This window comes from Copadichromis virginalis, linkage group LG11 (assembly GCF_057382275.1).
Source record: "Copadichromis virginalis isolate Kocher_CV1m ecotype Utaka linkage group LG11, C_Virginalis_male_GT1.1, whole genome shotgun sequence".
Taxonomy (NCBI): domain Eukaryota; kingdom Metazoa; phylum Chordata; class Actinopteri; order Cichliformes; family Cichlidae; genus Copadichromis; species Copadichromis virginalis.
In genome coordinates this window covers 25,464,284-25,479,522 of record NC_140628.1, presented here as the reverse complement: position 1 = coordinate 25,479,522, position 15,239 = coordinate 25,464,284, and the positions used below count along the sequence as shown (strand labels likewise).

Genomic DNA, 15,239 nt, shown 5'->3' with positions numbered 1-15,239 from the left:
TAGTTTTGGCATTTGCATGTGCGCCATTGTTCACATGTGACAGGTGGCAGACACTTGTGTGCCTGACTTAGGGCAGCTGTTGTGCAATAAAATCAGCAGATTTTGTTGCATTTTTCGGGAAGATGAATCCACGGTAGATGCGCAAATGGATGTGAGTAAAAGAGAGTCGCACATGGAGAAAATGGAGCAGCCCGGAGACAAGGCTCTGGATGAGACTTTGTAAGATGAGACAAAATGTTAATGTAGTCGCAGGGTTTAGTTTCACCAATTATACAGTGCGTTGCGTTGAAGGATGAAAAGGATCTGCTTTAAGCCTGTGTAGCCCTGATTGACAAGCAGGGTCTTTTCTGTTGTAACACAGAGGAATTATGTATTAGGCCTCATCATCATTATTCTCCCTATGACAATGGCAAGAGGACAAAAGGTCCTGACACCCTATCAGGGTGTATTTAGAGTGTGTGAATCACTGTTTGTGCATGTTAGTGTATCTCTGCATGCTCATGTCTCTTTCTCTGTGTGGCTCTGACAGCCAGTGTGAACAGAAATCTACTGAGCATCGCACCATGAGAGAATGCATTCATATTTGGTCCAGCTGAAATAATGATAAGATCAGTGAGGAGATAGAAAGAGCCGGAGTCGCTGTCAGTCTAATGGAGTGAAAGGGCAGTTTTCTCTCTCTCAGGCTTTGGTTCACTCTGTCAGACCAGTGTATGAGGGAAAACGGACGAAAGAGTTGGATCACACCGAGCTCATGGTGGGATGCAGGGATGCGGATGGTAGAGGGAGAAATGTGGGAAAAATAGCAAACAGAAAGAGTGTATGAGCATTTTTTGTGACACGCGGCGGTGGGTGCGGTAAAAGCTATGCTGAGTATGTGGCCAGGCAGGGACTTTTAGGTGGAAAGAGAAGCCGCCGTTGTTCGTGTGTGGCATCGCGTGCAGCTCGCTTCTGTACCTTTGTGAAAAAAACACAGCTTTCATTTGTTTTCTGACCCTACACCCCCACCTCACTCCCCCTTTGTCTCCTGCCCCCTTCCCTATTTTTCCACATCTTGTTTTCTTCCTCTCTTATAAAGGAAGAAAGAAAAAGAGGAGGGAAAAAAACGGGCCAGATTGGGGAGTAGGGGGCGGATGAATCGTTATAGGGACGACTCATCTTTGTGATTTAATTTGAACCGAAATGCCAGAGAGCCACGCAACCTCTGCAGTGACAGAGGACAGGGAGGGGCAGGGCCTCGGACACAACCGTGGACACACAGACACAGATACACGCAAGCAGAGAAAGGCACATGCGCATATTTATACACAAAAACGAAGAGCGGGGAGTGAAAATAACAGGAGGGTGGAAAAAAATAAAAAGGAAAGTCTGCAGTGAGACTAGAAGTCTCTGCTGGTTTGACACTGAAGAAAAATAAGGGCCAGAGTGGAGACTGACTTGGGGGATAAAAAGAAAAAAAATGAGGCAAAGACCCAGTGGCTCTGTGGCTGTGAAGGGCAAAGGGAGAAAAAATTAAAAGAGGGAGGAAAAACAGGCAGAGATGAAGATGCTTGTCAGTACATTGTAAAAATGGGAAAGAAAGAAAGAAAGAAAGAAAGAAAGAAAGAAAGAAAGAAAGGAAGAAAGAAAGCGCAGGAAGAGAGAAAACACATTAAAGAATATCCACAGACCCTAAAGCAAAAGTAGAGATGGGGTGTGTGGAAGGGGTTAAAAAAGAAAACACACACACACACAAAGACACACACACAACCTCTCTCGCTCTATCCCCCTTTCTTGGTCTGTCTTTCTACTTCTCTCAGCTTGATGCCCCGGGTCAAATAACCATATCTCCATCTCAGAAGCACTTCTCATCCAGGGACTATAAAGGGAAAAAAAACTCATGCAAATGCTTGACTTGCTCATGCACACACACACGCACATTCAAACACAATTGGATGCTCTCCTATTAGCAGCTGCCATCATGGTTCACAAGTTCCTAACACACGAGGCCCTAATTATTCAAACATCATGTACAATTATGCTCTGACACTGGAGGCCAGGCGAGGGTGGTAATGTATTCCTGCCAGATGTTGGTTAGTAGCTATTAGACTCCATCCTGACAATAGCTGGTCACAAGAGTCAACTCAGTTTTGTTTTGTTTGTTTGTTTGTTTTTGCCAAAAGTAACAAATAAATGTTTAGCATTCAGCCTGTTGTGGTTGAACAGGTGATGTCCATTTCAAACGGAGTCTAATAGATGCATCATTGTAGTGTTTCAGTAGGAAGGGTGTAACTACGAGCTGTATTAGAACTGAGATGCAATCACAAAGAAATGAATGAATTTAACAATCGGATTGGCCCCCAGGAGTTGACCCTCGCACAGTCACGCAAGTGACCTCCTCCTTCCTCCCCCAAACCTCCATACACACACACACACATATATTTACACAGCTCAAGGCAAAGCAACAACCTTGAATACAAATCAACTCAAAAGGGAGATGGGAGATCTACGGCTCAATCTGAGAAGTTTAATTATGAATGACGACACACACACACACACACACACACACACACACACACACACACACACACACACACACACACACACACACACACACAGTGGAGTAGAACAACAGATAAAAAGAATTGGGGGAGCATTTAGACCTTCAAGGTTATCTTAAAGGAAAGGTGAGTTCCTGCCCCGTCTAAGACTGTGTTCAGCGCACTTGAGGTATTACCAGTGACATATGCCAGCCATTCAGGAAGATAATAATCCTTACCTCAAGCCATAACTAAACATAAAGCATTTATAACCTAATTCTTAATAATCTTTGATCTGCGACTTCTGTAAACTCCAAGTGCTGTTGTGGAGGCCTGCTGCACATCTCAGTCACTCTAATCTCTCCACTATTCAAAAAGTCCCAGAAAGCCCCATCCATGCTTGATTTTTATGTGTGAAAGTGAAAAGATGGTGGGGAGTGGATTACATTCATCAACAGATGTTGATAACCAAACAAACTGATCATTCATGAAGGCAGTCGTCTGCATATGTTTGTTGTTCTGGTCTTAAAGTGTTTTATTAACTGAATGTACAGTAGCTCAAACCTAATATACTGAATAACAAGGCACAGGTGATAGAAGGACACAGGTGGAAACAATCCACGGTGGATGCATGATGAGGTTGGGGAATAAAAGCCCAAAGGCATGAACGGAACAGGAAGTAAAACTAGAGCAAGACTCTGGAGAAAACTCACCTTCGAGGCACAAAAGAAAGAAATGAACGATAAGTGGCTAACACTGAAACATGAAAGGTAACATTAATATGTGATGACAGACCAGAGAAACTGGAAGAACCACAAAACCAGCCAGCGTAACAAACCAAAACACAACACAGACAAAACAAAACCATGACATGTCTACAGATCTGACATTTCCAATATCTTCAATCTGTTCAACCTCACCCAAAAGACTTTTATCTGAGTTTAGTGACTGGCATCTAATGAATTTTGAAAATCAATCAAGATTTTCTTGTTGTTCAATGAACATCCTTGGCTTTCCATTATTTTCTAACCCGCATGTGCCGAGCAATAAATCCAGAGTGTAAACAGCAAATCGATCAGTATTAAAACGAATATCAGTTGCAGTCCTGTACCATTTATCACCATTATCGATTTAATGTCTAAACTTTACCACCAGCTGCCTGACAGAATGATGAAAAACGTTATAAAACTAAATGTATTATTTCATAGCATCCTGTTTTAAGCCCTCATTAGCATTACAGCACAAGGCCCGACTAACAATGCGATTATAACCCGACACTTCAAACATCAGCATGTGCGACACGTGTATAACACATTCTACAGATGGCTTTAATGCTGCAACAGCTGGAAAACGCATTGACAATCAGCTCCCTGCTTACCCCCGTATCTGGATAGGTGATCCAGCCCAGCTCTGAGGTAGACTCTGTTGTGTCCAGCAGCATCACTGTGGGACGAAGAAGCAGAGACAAAGATAAGGTTAGAAAAAACAGACAGGAAACAGTTGCGTATGCTTTCATTTTAACGCAAAGAAAACAGGCAGACGTGTGCGCGAGCTTTCAGTTTAAACTTTGATTTCAGCTCAAGAATTTAACTGAGAAACGGAGTCGGTGCTATAAAAGCTAAGTGACTGTTAAACAGAATTTGTAATCATGAGATATTCTCTGAAGGACTGAAAACCAAATAGTGTGTGAGGCTGTGAGGCCATAAAAACATATAAAACATGGATTTGCTCCAGTGAAACTGAAGCAGAAAAGCACTTTGCAGAGTATCCCTTTTGAAGGCGGTTGTATAATTAATCCTTTTTTTTCCTTTTGTAAAATACCACAAGTTGTTGGAACCATTAGTCCCATTTTCTTTGATTTTTCTCCCACCACATCCAATAAAATCCAGGAGAGCTCCAGCTGTGTGCATCTGTCAAATTTAATGACTGCTATAAAGTGATGATGCACTCTGGCACACTATTCTGGTGTTTGAAAAATTAAACTGATTGACCTGATGGGGCACTGTGATTAAAGGTCAAATTTCCCAACTTTAAAAGGCCATAACAGTTACTGTCACGATTTGTTGAAACTTGCCGTGCTGATGCTTTTCATAGCTTGTCCCAAAGGGAACCTTCGTCATGTTTCGGGGGGGTTAATATGTTCTGTGTTCCTCTTTTGTTGCAGGTTTTGCTCATTAACCCTGATCAAGAGCGAAAGCACAAGAATAGCATATGAGTTTTATGCTGGAGTGTGTTTTCCCATAATTTGCTTTAAGTGCTTCAAAAAGCAAGCTGGCAAAGAAATTACACACACAGACACACACATGCAAAGTGACTTTAATGCTGAGTGTTGCGTGCTGACACATGGCAGCTTCCCACACAAAAACTGAAGCCCTTGAATTTTCCATTAGCATTCCAAAACCGTGGTGGCTGCCGCTCCTTCAGTCTGGCACAGTCTGCGCTCGGTGCTGTTCAAGAGCCACCAACTGAACGCGGGCCAAAGTTTGTCGTGTACGCAGAGGTACCAAAAACATCAGACTTCAGATTTGGATGCTTGCACAGATGGAGGTAATGGAGGAAAACGCTCAGTGCCTGATTGCATCAAGCACAACGCTAATCAACTAAAGGGCTGTAGACACGTATACACACGAGACATTGTGGGAGGCCGGCGGCATTCGCCTCTGTTTACAAATAAGTAATTCTTCTCATTGTCGTTATACAATTTTTATGTTTTTGCTTCCATTGCGTGTCACACAATAATTCACCAGAGAAAAGGGGCCTCTCTTTTTTCCTGCCTCTCTCACTGACAACCAGACAAAGGGTGGCGGAAAAATATTATCTACATAATCAGCACTCGCACACGGGCATTTGAAAAGGTTCCCCGGTCCACCAAAACACCAATAGATACATTGTGTCTCTCTCCTTCTGTCAGTCAAACACAGAAGTACCCAGTGGCACCGTGAGCACACTCAATCCTGCCGCATGCCCCAATAAATAAAACAAATAATAAGAAAACTATATTATTTGTGGCTCATGACATGAATCGACCCCACCCCTACTGTTCTCTGACTGCTCTGTAAACAGATTTTTTCGGATTATAGTCACAGATGGACACCCCGCAAATCTGTGCTTCAAGCCTTCCTTTCCCTCCTCTCTTTCCCCCCCCTTTCCAAACCCCTCAGCCTGTCTATCCGTTTTCACCCACTGGCTGGTCTTTATGTCACTCTTAGTAAATTCACACATTTTTCCATGGAAGTGCTCCAGGATTTGGAGTGATATGAATTGTATCAAGAAGAGAATACAAATAGACTGTGACAGCTAAGGATTATATGCAGCCACAGGCATCAGAATAAACAGTTTTTAGTGCCGCGCACGTCTGGGAAGCTTGGCTAGTGGAATTTTGGAGGCAATTGGGATAAAATCAGCTAAAGGAAGAAAGCTAAACTCACCAAGCCAGGGATGCTTAAACCTCCGAATTTTGACAGTATCCACCAGTGAGACACCTTTCATGCTTTGTTTGACTCTAGCTGGAAACGGTGTACAATTCCAGCTGTGCGTGATGGCATGCAAACTCATTATTGATTAGTTTCTTGGCCCTGTGAAAAATAATCTTCAGTTTGTCAGATTGACTAACATGTTATATGTGACCTCATTAAGCACCATTTGATTTATATCAGATAAGCAACAGACACAAATGCTGCAAAAGTGTCATTCCAAATTCAATTAACCTTCTGCTTCAGGGCACAGTCATGCATAAATAACACGGAGCAAACTATTTTTGACATTAATATTTATGCCTCTACTATTTAGTTTCTTGTCGCTGGGCCTTGGGGACAGAGGTCCTTACATCGCCTCCGCTCTTTCTTCCCGGGATAAACCTGTACATGAAGATTACATGGAGGAGCGTTCAAAGTGCTTCATGCATGTCTCGTTGCGTGACATTAGCATGTTGAATAATTCACCATGACATCCTAAGATTAGCATTGAAGTGGTGTGTTATGCACACCTTTCAAAGATTAGTTGGAGCTTGGGCACCGTGGCTCTGGTGCGCGTCTGTTTGTGTGTGCGTGAGACAACCATGAACAAAAGAGAGGGACATTTACTGGCAGGTCCACTTGGCAGTAAAAGCCCCTTTATTTAACTCTCAGACAGCCCACTCCATGTGCGCAGAGCACTACAGCATCTCCGTTATTGGTCCATCCGATGGCTGAGATGCTCGAAGTTTGTCCCTGACAGTTTGACGAAGTGCTGAGTCTGCAATCTGAGCCTGAGTGCTGCGTTAATGCACGCTGGCCTCTTACGTCCTCCTGTTCCACTCTGATTTTTTTTACTCGCTCTGCTTGATAACTCTACCTCCATTTTGTCCCTTGTCCCTTGTATCCTCCTCCTCTTTGCATGTGGATATTATTCCTCCAAAATGTGACAGTAGGGTCTGTCAGATAAAGAGAAACACTCTTCTCCGTTACTGATGGCAGCTCTGCTGTTTGTGTGGAAAGTGGTTTGATACTCAGAGAGAGAAAAGGGGGAGACAATATAGTAGACAAAGCATCATTATGGAAGGAGAGGCTGGCGGGATTGTGTTTGCGCATATGAATGTGTTTCTTTTGCTCTTTCCCCCTCTCTTTCTGTCCACGGTGTGGGTGTAAATGCTCTTCTGCCTTGTTATAGAGGTGACCTGCATTAGTTCATGAATGTCCCCTCCGCCACTGGAGTGCTCACTTCAGCTGAGTGACCCTCTCTGCTCTCTCCATCCATTTCTCTGAGTCCAACACTTTTCCTCTCTGTGCAGCCATGCATACACTGACACTCTCCAGTGCTAAGTGTAGTGCCATTGTTCATGTCACGCCTCTTCGACAGCAGATGTATGCTACTTTAACGCCAAATTTTGCAAGGCAGTGGAGCCCCTCCTGACTCACTCTGAAAAGAAATTTGCTGTAAATATTAATGCCTACTAGAGGGATCCGAGTGTAAATTATGCCTTAACACCAAAGTGAATGCACCAGCAGAGAAGACATAGTCAGCGAGCTCACAGGTAACAACACGTTACAGAAACACACTCATGCACACACACACACAAAAAAATTCCCACAGTGCCTGCAAGCGTTTTGAGCAGCGGTCAGCTTGTGTTTTGTCTTTTGTCCACTCATCCACCCATCTCCACCCTTTCTTGATACACTCCAGATGCTCCCTCCCACAGACAGTCAGTCAAGGACAAGGCCCTTACCAAACCCTCATTACAAACAACCACAGTGAGAGAGTGATACGCCAAGTCAGAAAGCGAGCAGGAGGAGGTTGGACGAAAGGAAGGAAGGGGATTAACATGTCTCCAGAAATAAGCATGCACATGTCAAAGGGAGTTATCTCAAAAAAACTGAATGAAAGCGCAGCTGCACCAAAGAGCACAAACAACCAGGTTAGATGATCAATCCCTACGTGCAGGCAGCAACAGGCACAGGTAGGAGGACACATCAAAACAACTGACTCTCTGTCTTGATTACAGCATGTTTGCTAAAGTAAAACTGGCAGACATGAAGATTTTAAAATTATAGTTTGACTTCTTGAGAGAAACAGTTATTTGCTTTCTGTCAATCTTGTTGCAATAAAAACCTGTTTTAGTTGTTCAGGCAAGCTCGCAGGCAGATTGAAATAACAGGCATTAGTGGGATGGTGGCAAGCAGCAACCACTGCAGTTGAAAAAATGAAGCCAGCACAAAGTGCCAAAAAGTGCAGCTCAAATGGCTGACTCCAAACGTGACTGAATCCTCACAGACGCCATGTTAAAATGTCCAAATAAACATGTTACAGGCTGGTGCAAAACACAACAGCTGGATGGACTTTTTTTTTTTTTCAAATTTTCCAGTTTAAAATGTATTTGCTTTTATTTTCTAGCAGTTATGCAGCCAATGTGTCACCTCAGCTAACTAAATTGGACTTTTGTTGTGTTTGTGCTGTTTGGGCCTTTTACATGTTTTTAGAACAATTATCTGACAGTTAAGAAGAAGTCTGTGCTCCAGTTTTGATGAGTGAAATCCTAATGTTTTATTTATTTAGCTCGCACTAATCAGGTATCTTTAAGGTATCCATACAGTCTATGGATGCACATTGCTAAGCTAGCTAGCTAGCGGTACTTGATAACTTAGCACTCTAAATATAGTCAGTTCTAGCTCCAAAAACCAAGATGGTGACGTTAATGGGTCTCTCAACATTCCTGGAAGAGATTCATAGTGTTTCACTTTGTTCTTCACACTGAAAGTGCCACAAAGAGCTGTAACAAATGAAAAAAGTAAGCTTGGGAAAGAAGTTCAAACCCAGCTTACTTTCACACTTCTTCATAGCTGGCCAATCACAGTGTGAAGTGGGTGAGAATATTGTATTGTCAGTTTCAGAAAGTCACAGAAATGGTCCGACAAAGGCCTCCAAATCTGAAGGTGGTAAGGAATATATGACTAAATAAATTGTAAGTGAACTAAATTTAAATGTGGAGACTGACTCTTATGTCTGGTGTTTAATAGGAGACACAAACTGCCACTTAGCTTAGCTTAGCAATGAAGGTGGAAGGTGGATAAAATCTGCGTGCCAGTTCTCAAAACCTCATAACAAAGGATTTGTTATGATCTAGCCTTTATTTTTGGCTAGATCTTTCAGGATTGATATACTGTGGGTCTGGCATGTTGTATTTCAAGGCCAGGGTAGCAGTTTCCTGTGTGTCTGTGTGGCACTAAGGCAAGCATCTGCAGGTTCTGATTTAATGTCTGCAGTGCAGACATGAGGGTGGCATCAATTTTATAACCTCAGTATTGTGACAAGAGCAGATAAAGGTATAACCTACTAAGTTAAAAGTATTTACTCTTTCTTTATGTCTGTATCTAATAATTTTATATTTTTTGTGTTTAATCTACGTTCACATTCACACCTGAGGTTGCCCATGGTAACCCCATGCAGCTCTTTGTGTTGTGGAAGAAGCTGGGGAGAATGTGCAAACTCCACGCAGCAAGCCTCCAATCTTGATTCAAACCCAGGACCTTGTTGCTGTGAGCTGACAGTGCTAACCACCACACCGCCATGCCACCCTGCATCTCACCCTGTAACAGCAGGGAAAGGCTCCAGCAGCCCTGAATTAGGTAAGCAGAAGGAAATGAATGGATGGATCTGTGCCATAGATATGTCATAATTGCAAAAAGTATTTGACATGCAGAAATATGACTAAACGTCATCCTCAACCAGCACACGATTAAACATGTTGCCAACTCCACTACCGAGGTATAACTCAGGTGTAACTTTCTCCTCTTCTTTGATCAAAGGACTTGATTTTAAAGTCAGGAGCAGATCAGAGATATTTCACTTGTTCATTTTTGTCTGAGAATTTCAACGTTTTGGAAAGACAAAAACAATCGTGATACAAGTTTTTACTCATCCACCAGGTCAAAAGTGACGAATGCTAGGGGTATAGTTAGAGTTGAGCTTTGTTAAATAGGCAAATGTCACCTTTCAAATAAAGTTTCATATAATTATTTTGGCATAACAGCTTCAATTTTAAATAGTTTTCACTTAATCCAAATAAGTAAAAGTACTATAAAAAGTGGGGGACATTAACCCAACCTAAACCCTACCCCTCACCCAAACGCTAAATGTTTTGGCATGTTGGTTGTTAAAAGGATAATAATTCACTCGAGTGGAGTAATGTGTACAAAGACAAAAGCGTAAAAGTTTCTTCTAAACAGGCTTGACTCCTCCATTAATAGATATCCAGTTACCACCAAAAACAGAAGCCGCAAACATCATCTTCTCCACCCTCAACCCTCAACCCTCACCGCTGCCAGATGAAGGAATGCAAGAGATCAGTTTAATTCAAACCCACTGTGTCATTTCTCATTAGTGAAGCCTTCAACAGCCTAACTCAGCTCTCTGTCCGTTCGGTTGGTGCCAGCACCCAAACTGCCAGGCAACTGCTTTAATGTGAAATTCAAAACTAAAAACTGCATTCCAGTGTTACAGCAGCCCATGCCACGTGTTCATCTTTTAGTATTTTTTTATTTTTTTTGGCTCTAACTCGTTGCCTGTCCACACAGGCGTATTATCTGTGACGCTATCTGCCACGACATTGCCTGGCTCAAAGCGGAGAGTCTTGGCTGAACCTCTTATATCACAAATGGCAGATGTGTCATTCATTTTAATAAAAGTGGCCTAATGTCATTACAAAGCTCTCAGCATGCTGGAACTAAAAATAAAGCTGGGTCACAGTTAAGTGTTGTAGTGTCAATGATGGGTTGAGTTGAGTCCTCCACTTCCCACCAGCATGTGATTTCTTGGTTACTGCAGCCCCGTGCACATGCAGGATGGAAGGACGGGCGCAAGAAGCTGCTGAGGGCTTTTCGCGGCATCCGTTCTGCAGCACTCCCACTGTGACAAGCATGCCATTTATTTTCTTATCACACTTTCTCTAGTTGATCATGTCCTGAAAGAGTGGCTTATTACGCCTGGGATAGGGAGGGCACTCTGCCTAATTAATACCCAGTTAAAACCAGAGACAGCAGGAACGATGGCCCAGATGACCTTAGAGTGAGAATGTCAACATGGCTTTAAATTTATGCAGTCTGGTGTTTCAAGAAGGATTCATGTCCTTTATTTAATTTAAAGCAGCAGTAAAGCAGTATGTATAGAGTGGCTAGCTAAAAGGATCTTACTTGCAGAAAAATGGCCTCTTACATCATTACATCCATAATACTGATGCATCAGTCTGTAAGCAGCATTGTAATGATGTAGCTGTCACAGTATTTGAAAGCAGGACCAAAATGCAGGACCCAGGCAGACACCAAATGACAAAAATGGACCTTTATTTAGCTGGCAGTCCAACTCCCAAAAAATAAAAGTCCAAAATGAAAACAAACCGATATCCAAAAGGCCATCATAGGGAGCCAGGCAAGATTGACAGATGCTATGACAATGCTTCACAGTGTAATAAGGGAAGTGGAAATCAGAAATAGGTGCAGAGAATAATGACAGTCAAAAGTCAAAGTCAAACAAAGGTGACAACAACTTCCAAAGTTAAACAGGTAAAAGCAAAAGAACCCAACAAAGTAAAGAGAGGCAAGAAAGCAGAATAGCATAAAGAAATCAAAACAGTGGCTGCCGGTGGAAACTGCGCTACTGTTGGCTGAAGGTAGAGAGGGATGAGAAGATGAAGTCAGAGAGGCAAGCCTGCGATGGTTCGGACATGTGCAGAGGAAAGATAGTGGATATACTGGACAAAGACAGAAGGAAAAGGACGATGGCTGTAGTGAAAGAGGACATGCAGAGGGTTGGTGTGACAGAGGAGGATGCTAGGGATAGGGTGAGATGAAAGGAGATGATGCACTGTGCCAACCCCTAAAAGGAGCAGCCGAAGAAAGAAAAAGAAGAAGGAGAAGGATAGCTAACTCAAAACGTAACCAACAGGGAGACAGTAGGTTTTTATACTTTTATAGTGCTGGTGTAGGTTAGTGGTAGATTCACAGCACATTTGAAGGGCGATGAAACAAAGTCTTTCTGTACAAATTAGTTTTTTGACATTGAAATGTTTCAGATGTGATATTTAAATGGTGCTATTTGGTAAAGTGGTAACAGCTGGCTGCTTTTTTTGTAAAAAGTTATGCAAAAATTTAGGGAGATATTTTATAACATCATAAGGGTTTTTTTTGTAAAATCTTTATGTGAAGCCCTGCAATAGACTGACAACCCGTCCACTCACCCTATGATGGTTGGGATAGGCTCCGCCCATCCTCACTCCCAACCGATGGCAGGTTATGGCTGCCCCTCCCTGAGCCTACTTCGGTTTCTGAGTTTTTCCTTCTCAGTGTTGGGAAGTGCTTGCTCATAGGGCGTAGTCTGATTGCTGGTGTTTTCTCTGTAATATCTTCCTCTACCTCTTTACCTTACAATACGTATTAGATTTGGAGCTATAGAAATAAAATGGAATTGAATGGAATTAAGTGTAGGGAGTTAAAATATATTGCATTTTTTTCAGAAATGTAATTAAGTAGAATTATAGAAGAAACGTTTTATTTTACGTTGAGAGAAATGCATGAATTCATTAATCAATGTTGTCGTTAAAATAAAAAATTGATACATTTTTTGAGCAGCCTGTTGCCATCTGGTGATATTCAGAAGAGATTACCTTTTCAAGGCATGAAACAAGTTTAACTAACAGTGCAAGGTTAATTCCTGGAACTGCATAGTTCAGTGAGCATCGCTGCAACTCCGCTCGTCTATGACAGAAAGGGCCGGAGGGGCATCAGGTGTGTCTCCCGTTCAGGCCCTTCCTTGGGTGTGAGGTGTTAATCCAAAGTGAACACGCAATCCTCAACACAGATTCGTAAGGTTCAGAGGCTCCACATCAACAATGCATGTGGGCGAATGGAGCAACACTTACACATGGCTGCATTTGAGAGATGCAAATCAGTTGTCGCTCACTTGTGATTTGTCTTCATGAGAAGCGGCAAAGATTTAGGTTTTTTTTTAACCTAGAGGAAACTATTGAAAAAAATGACACTTCCTCATATCTTGTGACATAAAAATAGACAATAATTCGGATTTTTGATGCAGATATAGTGTACTTGAAAAGCAGATGGCTCACATTTCACAATAGAAAGAACGACTTTAAAAATAGTTAACGTGCAGCTATATCCAGCCGGTCCAGACGTCATTTGCTGCGACGAAAGCTGAGGCAGATGCCAAACCGTCCATTCACGATGTAACTGGATGTTTCACTTCATGTGGATTTATAGGGACGCCCATGCTACTGGGTTAATACTGTATTATGTCGAGCTCTGTTTCAATTACACAGAGTCAGTATGGGCTCGTTACACTGCCCGGCCTCTCTCCTCGCAGTCATTCTGTCTCATCTTAGTCCAAGCCATCTGTTACAAGCGCGGCTCGAATCCACGGCGTGAGGCTGACATATAAGTTACCACTGTAACAGACTATTACTGACACACACCTCGCAGTAAACTAAAGCCAAAGAAGAAGATGAGCGCGAACAGGTGCAGCTCTTTGCAACATAGAGACATATCCTTTGAAAGTAATTGCGTGCTGACTGCTGACACCCTCTCTAGTGCTGGGGACAGGGTGTAGGAGCGGGAGCTATGTATAGGCCAAATCTAAAGGCATGTATGCACCTATAGCCAAACACATATGGAGACGCACACACACACACACACACACACACACATATATGTATATATACACATGTATGTATATACACTTATATGTATATATACATATATGTGTGTGTGTGTGTGTGTGTGTGTGTGTGTGTGTGTGTGTGTGTGTGTGTGTGTGTGTGTGTGTGTGTTTGGCTATATATATATATATATATATATATACACACACACAAAGCCAGTTTGAGTCATCATGTTTTTGCAGGTTTCTCAAGTCAGCCCACTCTGATCTGACAGAACACTTCATAGATGGAGTCTCACTTAATTATCCATCTTTTTAGACTGTCTGTCACTCGCTCTCTTTCTCTTTCTCTCACACACACAAACAGTCACTCAGTCTTGCACTTTTTAAGGCATACATTCTTTCCATTTATGTAAGCAAAGCATTAAAAGTTACCAGGAGAGAACTGGAGAAACAGGAGAAACAGGAGACACGCTTTAAGGACACCAGTGCAGAAGAAATAAAAAGGGGGGGGGGGGGGGGGGGGCAATGATAAGAAGAAGAGGGGGCCTGCGGCTGTCACATCCATGAGATCATGTGTGACACGGGAGGGGGGTGGTAGGTCACCGAGTGCATAGCAAAGAGAAGGGGTTATGCGGCTTAATATTCATTTGTCTTCTGCCTTATTTCCATATCCTTTTGTTGCCGGATCTTGATAGGTCCTGGCACGCACCTGGCCCTTCCGTGCCAACAAACTACTATCTGATGTGCTTCTACAGTGGTGCACACAAGCATCTGCATGCATATTCACGTGCACTGTTGCTTTGAGACACAACACAGAGCCCAGAAAACTAAGGGCTGTCTAAGCAGGGGTAAAGCTGGTAATTATTCCGGGGGTCCCAAGGTGCAGGTGGAGGACTCATAATCCAGGGTGGCTTGACTCGTAGCGTGGCAGACTAATGTGCCACAGTTTCACACATTGTCAAAGTCCCATTAATTCCCACAGAAGCTTGTTCTTAGAGAGCTATAACAGTTGCATACTAAGTGCCCATCCTTCACTTGTGGACTTGTTTCAGGAACGTGATGAGAGCGCTGTACAAACACGGCATCAAGCTTTATGACCACACACACACACATACACACATACACGCGCGTGCAGTCACAGGTTTGACGTGAATAAATGCAATCAAAAGTTTGGTTCTTACCTTCCTCAGCTGAGTTAGGCTGGAAAAACAGACAGAGAGACAGAAAGACACTCCACATCTCCACTACAGAATGACACTGACAGGGAGAGAGGGAGGGAGAGAGTATGAAAGAGAAAGAGGGAGATAGAGTGAGTGTGTGTGACAGAGCAAGAGGTGGGGGGGGTGGAGAGGGGGTGGAGTCTGTTTGCTCCCTTTATCTAAGAAAAAGAGAGAGAGAGGATGGGGGGTGGATGGATGAATGGATGAGGGAAGCAGAAAAATATTTACAGAGCAGCAGATACAATAAGTACGCTGCCAAGTGAGGAAGTAAACAAAACACCGTTGTCACAGAGACAGGAGGAGAGAATGAGTGAGAGGAGGAAAGTGGGAGAGAGGGTTTATTTTCTTATATGGGAGAAACAAA

At 42.8% G+C, this 15,239-nt stretch overlaps 1 protein-coding gene across 1 annotated transcript in view; it reads right to left on the bottom strand.

Annotated features, from left to right (window-relative positions):
* ephb6 (eph receptor B6) overlaps positions 1 to 14,899 on the bottom strand; it is a 43,402-nt gene extending 28,503 nt beyond the window's left edge. The window contains exons 1-2 of the mRNA XM_085471575.1: positions 14,837 to 14,899; positions 3,895 to 3,959 (exon numbers count right to left, since the gene is read on the bottom strand). Coding sequence (XP_085327701.1) covers positions 3,895 to 3,959; positions 14,837 to 14,894 — 123 coding nt within the window. The 5' untranslated portion in view covers positions 14,895 to 14,899. The remainder of the gene's footprint in view (positions 1 to 3,894; positions 3,960 to 14,836) is intronic.
* Positions 14,900 to 15,239: the final 340 nt, after the last annotated feature.